General features: G+C 58.3%; 1 protein-coding gene across 1 annotated transcript; it reads right to left on the bottom strand.

Moving 5' to 3' along the window:
* Nucleotides 1-1359: 1359 nt before the first annotated feature.
* On the bottom strand, nt 1360-4623 carry LOC100328967 (MHC RLA region class I 19-1). Its single transcript, XM_070074287.2, has 8 exons — nt 4531-4623; nt 3995-4264; nt 3486-3761; nt 2625-2900; nt 2394-2507; nt 1966-1998; nt 1773-1819; nt 1360-1630 (listed from the first exon to the last, which is right to left on the bottom strand). The coding sequence occupies exons 1-7, from the start codon at nt 4601-4603 to the stop codon at nt 1776-1778; spliced, it is 1086 nt and encodes a 361-aa protein (XP_069930388.2). The 5' UTR covers nt 4604-4623; the 3' UTR covers nt 1360-1630; nt 1773-1775.
* Nucleotides 4624-11286: the final 6663 nt, after the last annotated feature.

Here is an 11286-nt window from a genome sequence, read left to right as displayed (position 1 = left end):
TCCTGGCCCCCAGTGCAGGACGTGGCCCCAGACCCGCGGCCGGCTCTGCCGTGGGCTCACTCCCATCACCGACGCTGCAGGGCCAGGGCTGGGCCTGGGCCCTTTCTCTTCCCAGCCGCCCCCTCCCTTGGTGACTGCGTCTCTGCTCAGGACTGCAAACCCCATTCACACGGTGCCCCTCCCTTTCTACTTCTCCAGCCTAGACATTTCTCCTAACTCCATCCTGCGGCCCAGCTGCCGGCCCCACAGTGTCAGCCACACTCCCAGCAGACACCTGGGCTCCCAGGGCACCTGCATAGACGCCTGGGCCGCCCCCTCCTCAGATGCCCCGCCCACTGTCGCCCCCTCTCCCAAGAGAAATCCCCTCCTCCTGCAGTCACGGCCTCCTTGACCGCCCTCTCTCAGCCCCTGGTGCAGCCCATGAGGCAGCGCCATGAGTCCATCTTCAGAGGGAGCCGGAAGCTCCTCTCCCACTCCTCCCACCCCGCCCCAGCGCGGTAGCCCCGTCCCCAGCCTGGGCTCTGCCTGGTCTCCTGACGTCCTCCTGCAGCCTTGCTGGCCTCTGCGCCCCACCCTCCCCCAGCAGCCATGTGGTCCTGTAAGGGAGCAGCTGAGCCACGCCCCTTCCTGCTCAGAGCTCTCCCAGCTCCCAGCTCACTTAGAGCAAGGGCAACACCCTGCCAGTGTGCACACGGCCTCCGTGCCAGTCGTGCCCCTGACCCAGCCTTCACGACCCCCTGCTCCTTGTTCCTGTAGTGTAGACACATGTGCACACACACACACACACACACACACTCCTGCCCCAGGACATTTGCACTGGAGGTTCCTTGCCTGCAAAGAACTTGCCCCAGATGGCTTTGCAGATGACTCCTCATGTCCCTCAAATGTCTCCTCAAGGCCACTGTCTCAGAAGGGCCCACGCTGCCCCTGCCCAGTAAGAAGGCCTGTTCCCAGTCCCTCACAGCCTCTCTGGGCCACCTCCCCCATCAACTAACCTCCTACCTGAGTGGTCTGCTTATTGCTCCATCACAAACCTGAGCTCAGGATACCCCGGACACAGAAGCCGTCCCTGCTGCGGGTCCCAGGGACAGGACCTCCTGGGGCCGTGGCTGAGTCCCTGTGAGCACAGGCGGGGGCGGGTGGGCACAGCTTCCACTGGAGACGAGGATGGGGCAGGGACCCGGGTGAGGAGCGACCACAGCACCCGGATGGACTCAGAACCCAGGGACACAGCACTGTCCTCACTCAGTGCCTCCCGGCCCCTCCCAGCCCCACCTGCAGCACACTCAGCACAGCAAGCACACGGGTTCTGGAAGGTTCTAGCACCTCTATTTATTCCTATTTATTTCCTCTCTCAAATTTTAGGAATCTCCTCATTTATTTAACTCATCCACACCAGATGACAGAATTGGAAAAATAAATCAGTGTTCAGACTGAATGGGGAAGGAGCTGCAGCGCAGTGCACGGGACCTGAGACAGGACGGAGACGCCCACACGGGCAGGGCGGGCCAGGCTCCCCTCCTCACACTGTGCCTGCTGCCCACGAGCTCAAGGTGAGCCGGGCTCTGAGGACAAAGACGGGGCCTGCACAAATCTGCATCGCTCAGTCCCACACAGGCCGCTTCTCACGCTATAGAAAAATCCAGATAACAAGTTCAGATGAGCAGTGCACACAGGACATGAGCAGCCACCACCATGGCCCATTCAAGGAATCCCAGAGGCCACGGTGTCCCCTCTGCCCCTCCCCCTCCCAAGCAGCCTCCAGGTCTCACCTTTCAGGGCATGAGAGAATCATCAGAGCCCTGGTCCCTGTGGCCACCTGGGGTGAACAAATCAGAGCTGGGTGAGGCCCACAGGGGCTGAGGCTGAGGGAGGGACGTGGGGTGGGTGGGCAGCGTCTCCATGGGCTTCTCACTGTGGCAAGGGTCTCAGTGACCCCCACCCCCACCACACCCCAGCACTTACCTGCAGCCGGAGCGTATTTCCCTCCTTTCCCATCTGTGAGAAGAAAACACCTTGTGAGAGGCCAGGGAGGAGGCAGGGCCTGAGCACCCACCTAGAGGAAGCCCAGAGCACTGGCTCATCCTACAGAAGCTTCCAGAACTGTGGCTGTGGGACAGGAGACCCCGCCCCTGGAGCCCTGTCCTCAGCTGGGGCCGCCCCCTGCTCTGTGGCTGCTGGCACTCAGCTCCCATCACCAGCACCAGCCCAGGAAATATTCGTCCTTATCTTCCATGGTGCATTATGGAGAGCCCACGTTAGCACACAGGGCCTGGCCTGGGTGTGCAGATGGGTGTGCACTGCGCATCCCATGAAAGGGGTGGGTGCACTTCTACCTGACAGGAAGTCCCCCAGGGGACAGGAGACTCAGACCCCACCCTCCCCTCCCCTACCTGAGCTGTGCTTCTTCCTCATCACAACAGCGACCACAGCTCCCAGGATCAGAAGAACTCCAAGAACTCCAGCAACAATTCCCACTATCAGCGCAGTGGGCTGAGCAGGAGGCTCTGAGAAGGGAAGGGGAGGTGAGGGCTCTGACCCCAGGGCTCAGCCCTGCCCCTGCTGAAGACCCCCAGCAGGGCTCTGCCCTCCCCACAGAGGCCCCACCCCCCTGCCCTCCTCACCCCATGTCAGGGTGAGGGGCTCGGGCAGCCCCTCGTGCTGCACACGGCACGTGTATCTCTGCTCCTCCCCAGAAGACACCACCACAGCCGCCCACTTCTGGAAGGTTCCATCGCCCCCAGGCCTGGTCTCCACGAGCTCCGTGTCCTGGGTCTGGTCCTCCCCATCCCGCTGCCAGGTCAATGAGATCTCCGCGGGGTAGAAGCCCAGGGCCCAGCACCTCAGGGTGGCCTCCTTGTCAGAGGCGGGGTGGTGGGTCACGTGGGCTTTGGGCGGGTCTGAGGGAAAGATTTGGAAAGTTCAGGCACTTTGTGATCTTCATGGGACACAGGAGCAGCACTCACGGGACCATCCTGAGAACGGAGGGGACGACGGAGGTGGGGGAGGGTGTGCAGAACCCAGACCCCGCCTGCACACAGGCATCGGGATGACGGATTCTTTGGATATTTCTAGAATCAGAGAGACAGCCCAGGGTAGGAGTCTCCAGGTGTTTGAGGGGAGGAAAAGGATGTCAGTCTTGACCTGCGAGGAGGCAGAGACTCAGAACACCTGGGGTCAAACCTCCCCACGCAGCAGCCTGAGGCCCAGAACAGGCCTGGGAGAGGTCCCTTTGATCACAGAACCCATCTGAGTCCAGGGCACCGCTGAGGGGACTTCTGGAATGTTCTGTCCCTCCCTCCTCAGACAGCCCGGGTCCCTCTACTGCCCTGAGAGAAGGGCAGGCACCAAATCAAGGAGGACGCTTCAGTCACCCACCCCCCAACCTAAGGAGAGGGGTTTTGGGCCTGGTTCTGATTTCCTCCCCTCCTCCCTAGCCCCTGCCCCAGGGGAGGTCGGCGAGCGCGGCCCCTCCCAGCTCTCACCTGCGCGCTGCAGCGTCTCCTTCCCCATCTCCAGGTATCTGCGCAGCCACTCCACGCACTCCCCCTCCAGGTAGGCCCTGTAGCGCTCAGCCTCACCCGCCGTCTCATGCTTGCGCTTGCTGATCTGCGCCGCCGCGTCCGCCGCGGTCCAGGAGCGCAGGTCCTCGTTCAGGGCGAGGTAGTCGGCGCCGTCGTAGGCGTACTGCGTGTACCCGCGGAGGAAGCGTCCGTCCGCCCCGACCTCGCAGCCGTACATGAACTGGATGGTGTGAGACCCTGGCCCCGCCCCGCGGTCAGCCCCGGCCACAGAGCTCCGCCCCCGCCCTCACCCACCCGCGGGGATTTCGGCCAAAACCGAAACCGAAACCCGTGAGTGTCCCGCGGGCTCCTCCCGGGCCGAGGGTCTCCGCGGGGCGCGCAGTCTGGGGGACCTCGGCCCCGGAGACTCGGAGCCCCCTGGGCCCCAAGCGGGGAGGGGTCGCGAGCTGCGGTGGGCCCGGGTCACTCACCGGCCGCGCTCTGGTTGTAGTAGCCGCGCAGGGTGTTCAGGCCCACGCGGAAGGTCTGAGCGTCGTCCTTGTAGATCTGCGTGTTCCGGTCCCAGTACCCCGGGTCCACCTGCCGCATCCACGGCGCCCGCGGCTCCTCCCTCGGGTTCTCGGCGTCGCTGTCGAAGCGCACGAACTGCGTGTCGTCCACGTAGCCCACGGTGATGAAGCGCGGCTCCCCCAGGCCGGGCCGGGACACGGAGGTGTAGAAATACCTCATGGAGTGCGAACCTGCGGGCGACAGGGGCTGAGAACTGCCCGACCCCCGCCAGCAGCGGGAGGAGTCTGAGGTGGGTGGGACCGGGTGGGAGCCAGGGGAGAGGGGGTCGGGAGACGGAAAAGGGGCAGCAGGGAGGGAGGGGGTGGGACAGCCGCGGCCGAGGTGGGGGCGGCTGGGGGCTGAGGAGACGCCGCTCCCCCGGAGCCCTGTGTCCCCGCCGCGCGGTACCCTCGATCCTGCCCCGCAGAGGCTGACTCCATCCCGACCCTGTACTCACCCGCCTGGGTGTCTTTCAGGGTCAGTGCCCCCGCGAGCAGCAAGAGGAGGGTCCGAGGCGCCATGGACCCCATTGTCGAGGTCTGAGGAGACTGAGCACTGGCAGCTCCGCGGGGATTTTATAGCCCGGATCGACGGTGCTGATTGGCTCCTCTGGAAACCGGACGCCCAATGGGTGTGAGATCTGGGCCCGCGTCACGAGTGTCCGGGCAGAAGGACCCGACGCAGGTTGTGAAGTGGAAGTGAAACTCGGGTACGCGGGGACTTCCCCGCCGCTCGGCTTCCCCGGCCCAGACCCGCCCTCGGACCGAGACCCTGAGCGCCGCCAGGACCTGGACTCTGCCCCCACCTCTGTCCTCCCGAGGCCCGCGCTGCGTGATGTCGGCTCCCCGAGACCAGGCAGCCTCTGTCTGAGGAAACCCGGAGAGCCCCAGGCCGGCCCAGCCCCTCCCTTCCCTTCCCGGATCCCTGTCCCTGAGCTGTGCCTGCTCCTTACCTGTCCCCTGGACTCTTCTAGAGGAAACCTCACCTCCAGGGACCTTGCTGGGGGGAGTGAGGGGCCTGGGGAGGGCGGGAGGAGCGGCAGTGGTTTCGTCCTCAGCCTGGGGGGGGGGGGGGGGGAGGGGGCCGCTGTGTGTGAGAGCCCCAGAGAGAGGTCCCTGCGGAGCCGGGTCCTGTGGTTTATCAGCCACGTCTGCAGCACGCACTTTCCCACCTGAGTGATCAGGACCCCGATCTGTGACAGAGCGCACCACGGCCCCATCACACCTAAAGGTGTCCAACAGCGTCCCAGTGACGCCCCCAGAGCCCCAGGTCTGCTTTCCCAGATAACATGGCTGTGCCCTGGTGACAGTCACCTCTCCCCCACCCCCAGCCCTGAGCCTGTCTGTGGGAGTGCAGCACAGCTCAGCACCGGGTCCCTCCCCATCCACCAGATGTGGTCCAGGACCCCAGGGATGCCTGACCCTGGGCAGTCCTGAGCCCTGCCCTGCACGCACCTGTGATGAAGTTTAGTTGATAAATCAAGAACAGGAAGAGGTAAACCACAGCACTGATAGCGTGGGGCTGTTCCCACCACGAGCTGTGAGAAGCCCCGTGTGACTGTGGTCTCTGAGAGGTCTCCGTGCTGTGTCCCCTCCTCTGTGACAGTGTGAGGAGCCCGGTGCCTGTGTGATGCCGTGGAGGGAGGTGGGTGGCAGACACTCTGATGCAGAGTTAGGCCATCAGGTAAGGGGGCTGACACAGACCTGTGACACCTCCAGAGCCATGTGACACGCGGGAGGCCTGCTGAGTGACTAGTGGGTGTAGGGAATGCAGTGGGGATGGGCTGGACCCAGCCATGATTGACACCCCAGGTGGGAGGGACCAGTCAGGAGATTCCATCACTCCCTCAGGAGGGCCCAGGAGGGGGGTGTGGAGGTCAGGTTAGTCTCTGCCTAGGGCGCCCCATTCCACAGCAGAGGGTTGGGTCTGAGTTTGGCGACTCTGCTTGTGATCCAGCTTCCTGCTCGTGCATTCTGGGAGGCAGCAGGTGATGGCTCAGGGACTGGGCCCCTCCCAGCACCGTGGGAGACCCAGAGGGAGCTCCAGGTTCCTGGCTCCAGTCTGGCCCAGCCTGGCTTTGTAGGCATTTGGTGAGTGAATCAGAAGACAGAAGATCTCTGTCCATTCCCCGTCACTCTGCCTTTAACTAATAAGTAAATAATAAAAGGACATGCAATTTAATAGTTATGGATTGTTTATTTCTGGAATTTTACATTTAATAGTTTTACTACCTGATAAAGTGAAACAGTAGAGGAAGACAGCTCAGTAAAGAATGGGGGAGGGGAGATGCTCTGCAGAGAAGCACTGAAGCATAATTTGTCATTTAGTGTTTCAACTAGAAACTTCTGCACATTTTGTCACCTCAGGGTTGCCACTGTTTGATGCAGACAATAAACTATCCACCAGTTCTCATGCATTACCTGTTATTGTTTTATTTATTTACTTGTGAGAGTGAGAGGGAGACTATGGGCTGGATGGAGGGAGATCTCTTATCCACTGGTTCACTCCCTGCATGCCTGCAACTGCCCAGGCTGGGCCAGATGGAAGTCAGGAGCCCAGAACTCAATCAATCAATCAATCAATCAATCCCCCACATGGGCAGCGCAGACCCAAGCACTTGAGCAACCACCCCTGCCCCCCAGGTGCTCCTCAGCAGGGACTGGGATTGGGAGTGGGGCCGTCACTCAACCTCAAGGTCTCAGGCATCGCATGCAACAGCTTCACTGCCGCCCCAGTGCCCATTCCTCTGTGTTGTATTAAATGTGATTTATTAGAGAGAGAGAGAGAGAGAGAGAGAGAGAGAGAGAGAGAGACTCTCAGCTGGTTGGGCTGAAGAGGAGTAGATGAAATCCAGCCCAGGACTGCAGTGAGGGGGCAGGAGCCCAGTCCCTTGAGCCTGTGTCACTGCTCCCAGGGTCTGCGTGGGCAGGAGGCTGGAGTCAGGAGCAGCAGCCACTCAGCCCAGGCATCTGCTGTGGGGTGCGGGTGTCTCTACTGCGAGGCTAAATGCCCACCTGCTGCCCATTTGTATGAATCATCTCCATCCAAGCCTTGCACATATATTATTGCTGTACTGGTGTTAGTATTTAACCTGATCCACGTAAAGAGGCAGTTAGATTTTAGACAGTCCATAATGCTTGGGCTAGCATTGTAGAGTAGCAGGTTAAGCCTCTACCTTTGACACTGGCTTCCCATTTGGGTGCTGGTTCATGTCCCAGCTGCTGCACTTCCAATCCTGCTCCCTGCTAATGCACGCAGGAAACCAGGAGAAATAACCCAAGTGCTTGGGCCCCTGTACCCATGTGGGAAACCCTGAAGACGAGCCTGGCTCTAGGATTTTTCCTGACATAGCATTGCCCCTTGCAGCCATTTGGGTTGTAAATCGGCTGACATAAGATTCTCTCTCCCTCCCTTCCTCCCTCCTTCCCTCCCTTCCTCCCTCCCTCCTTCCTTCCTTGCCTTCTTTCTCTTCCTCCTTTGGTAACTCTGTCAACATAGATATGACATAAAAATTTTTTTTTTTACAGGCAGAGTGGACAGTGAGAGAGAGAGAGAGACAGAGAGAAAGGTCTTCCTTTGCCATTGGTTCACTCTCCAATGGCCGCCGCGGCTGGCGCGCTGAGGCCAGTGCACCGCGCTGATCCAAAGGCGGGAGCCAGGTGCTTCTCCTGGTTTCCCATGGGGTGCAGGGCCCAAGCACTTGAGCCATCCTCCACTGCACTCCTGGGCCACAGCAGAGAGCCGGCCTGGAAGAGGGGCAACCGGGACAGAATTTGGCGCCCCGACCAGGACTAGAACCCGATATGCCGGCGCCGCTAGGCGGAGGATTAGCCTATTGAGCCGTGGCGCCGGCTGACATAAATGTTTAAAAATTATAAGTGCTAGGAATCCCTGCTAGGCTCTGCAGATGCATCTATTCAAATCAATAAAACAACTCACTTGGAGCTGAGCTCACCGCTGCCTCAGAATCCTGACCTCTGCCTCTGCCTCACCTCCTTCTCAGCCCTTCCCCCTCACTTCCTCCTCTCCTTGCCCCCCCCCAGTCCCCATGTGGGCACCAGCACTGCCCTCTCCCCACCCAGGGACCATTCTTCCCAGGGCAGCAGCCCCTGGCTATTGCGAGTCAGCTGCTTCACTCCTGCCTGTCAGGCACTCCCGAGGGAGCATTGTGGTGGCGCAGTGAGTTCAGCCCCGACCTGGTACCCCAGGGCTGCTGAGTCCAGGTTATTCTGTTTTTGATGCATGGGAAAGTACTGGAAGATGGCCCAAGAGAATTTTTACCCACCGGTCACTTCCCAAATGGTTGCTATGTCTTGGGCTGGAGCAAGGAGCCCACAACTCCAACCAGGTCTCCCACATGGTTACAGAGGCTTAGGCAGGGTCACAGGTGCACTAGCAGGGAGCTGGATGACAGCAGAGCAGTCGGGGTCACACAGGTGCTCTGATAGGGAAGCCTGGGCTGCAGGTGCAGCATAACTGGCTACGCACAGTGCCCACCCCAGCCCTGCCTTTCAAATAAATAAATAAAACTTTAAATGTCCCACTCCAGTGGCTCCATCTCACTTTAAGAAACCTCTAGAAGGTAAGGGTCATAAGCACACAGGGGCTCAGGGCTGTTTTGGGCAAAGCTGTAACCCCAGCATCTGGAGGCACTGCTACTGTCAACAGGTGCTGAACTGGGTTTTTGAAAGAGTGAAACCTGATTGTTTTACAATGTAAACGCTTCATGTAACAATCCTAAAAGGACAAGTCCCAAAGCCATCAGGAAGGTCTTGTTCATGCAGTGAGTGCTCACGCCAGCTCCTGAATTCGCTCTGGTGGAGACGATGCTAGCAGGGGCACCTGTGCACCCCCGAGCCTGGGTGTCACCAGTTTCCTGTCACTGCAGAACAGGTCACCTCACACTGTGCAGCCTGGGACAAGGCCTCTCGTTTGTTCACAGGCCCTGGGTCAGATTCCAGGCTGCCGTGCATGGGCTCTGGGTGCAGGGTCCACAGAGCTGTGGGGCCATCTCGGGGGTGGGACCTCCTCCAAACTCCTCCCGAGCTGTGGGCAGAATTCTGTGCCTTACAGTTGGAGGACGGGCGTCCTGTCTCCATGACAGCTGTCAGATGCAGCATGGGGCGGCTGCTCCCACCCCAGTGCCTCCAGCCTCCTTTGCCCCCCACCCTCCGTAGTCAGTGACCACAGCAGGGGAGTCGCTCACCTGAGCCCCTCCCACTGTGGTCTCTCTCTTGCTTTGTCTCTGTCACACCTCCTTCAATTCCTTCCACTCTCAAGGCCTCTAGTGATCACATTCTGTGTTCAGATTGACATGTGTGTGGTTTTTTAAAAGTATTAGTTCTCCTCTATGAGGGAGAACTTGTAGTATTTGCCTTCTGTACCTGGCTTAATTCACTCAACACAACATCCTCCAGTTCCAACCATTTTGCTGCTCATGGCAGGATTTCACTCTTTTTTGATGGCTGAATAGTATTCGGTTTTGTGTATGTACCACATTTTCTTTACCTACTCAGCTGATGATGGACGCCTTGGTTGAGTTCAACTCTTGGCTACCGTGAGCAGTGCTGCTGTAACACAGAGGTGCAGGTTACACGTTGAAGCAGTGAGTTCGTGTCTTCGGGAATAGTAGCGGGATAGCTGGATCCTATGGAAATTCCATTGCTGGTTTGTGAGGAAATCCCCGCACTGTTTCCCACCGTAGCTGTACTGGCCAGCATTTGTTAAAAAGCAGACTAAACCAAAGTAAACAAAAACCAAACTAAGGGCGGCGCCGCGGCTCACTAGGCTAATCCTCCGCCTTGCGGCACTGGCACACCGGGTTCTAGTCCCAGTTGGGGCGTCAGATTCTGTCCCAGTTGCCCCTCTTCCAGGCCAGCTCTCTGCTGTGGCCAGGTAAATCTTCCACCTGCAGTGCTGGTATCCCATGTGGGCGCCAGTTCTAGTCTCAGCTGCTCTGCTTCCAGTCCAGCTCCCTGCTATGGCTGGGAAAACAGTAAAAGGTGTCCCAAGCCCTTGGACCCCTGCACCACTGTGGGAGATCTGGAAGAAGCACCAGGCTCCTGGCTTTGGACTGGCTCAGCTCTGGTGGTTTCGGCCATTTGGGGAGTGAACCAGTGGATGGAAGACCTCTCTCATTCTCTCTGCCTCTCTGTGACTCTGCCATTCAAATAATAGAACAAATCTTTTTAAAAAAGCAAATGAACATTGTTTTTTTCCTGGGAAGTTTCAAGTTTAGTTTGTTAAGGATGCCAAAATTGTCAATTTGCTTACTCAAAAATTATCTTTAAAAGCATTGTCTAATCAGGTTGCCTTTCAGCTAGAAAAATGTGACCCTCACATCTCAGTCTGTACACCTGGGTTAGCACCATGAGGACAGAGTTGGGGTGATGCAGAAATGGTGACCTCCAATCCAGGATCAAAGATGTTTGTCTTCATTAAAAAAAACAAACCACCCCCTGGACACCACGTGGGCCTCCTCTAATGGACCTCATGGCTCCTGCTGTGATTTTGGGTGAGAGGCAGTGGGAGTAATTTGGGCGCCAGCCTGCCTGTAACTCTGGCCTCCTGAAGTTTTCCACTGGGCTGTGGCTTTGTTCCAATGCCAGGTGTTCTTGCTAAGGAGCCTTGCAGTGAACTTTGGTAATTTCTTTCTCTTTCGTTTAAAAACCAGCCAGACTGGCTGCTATGACATAACTGACCATGTAAGGAGGTGACTGATAGACACCTGGCCTCCCCTCACTGGACCTTTGCAGCCACCTGTGCCCTCTTCTAGACTGGGCCTCTGTGCTAAGGCTGTGTCATCATGTACTTGCCCTTCCTACAATGAGCACATACCTCCATGATCCAAATGTCAGTAGTTTGGTCTGTTCTTAACTCTTTGTGCAGTGACCTCTACTGCATGCATTCATCTGTGTCACTCACAGCGTGGGAGAGTTGTTCCTGCTCTCTGAGGCTGGGATTCACCCATGTTGTTCTGCTGAAATGTTACATTTTATGGGTGCCACAAATTCCCCACTTTCTCTCGATGTGTGTGTTGGGAGCAGTTTTTCCCATAAATGTTAGTATATCCAACCCCCAGGCATGCAGGCAGGAAAGCCTCCAGAGCTCAGGTCTGGGATGTGGGTGGGATGGGGGCATTCAGTGGCGCAGGTTCTAGAAACACACTGATAAGGCTACTCTGATTCCTGAAGTGTGTGGATTGGTTTCAACA

The sequence above is a fragment of the Oryctolagus cuniculus genome, chromosome 5 (genome assembly GCF_051225735.1).
Source record: "Oryctolagus cuniculus isolate XC-2025 breed Fujian yellow rabbit chromosome 5, ASM5122573v1, whole genome shotgun sequence".
NCBI lineage: Eukaryota > Metazoa > Chordata > Mammalia > Lagomorpha > Leporidae > Oryctolagus > Oryctolagus cuniculus.
This window is presented reverse-complemented; position numbering and strand designations above follow the sequence as displayed.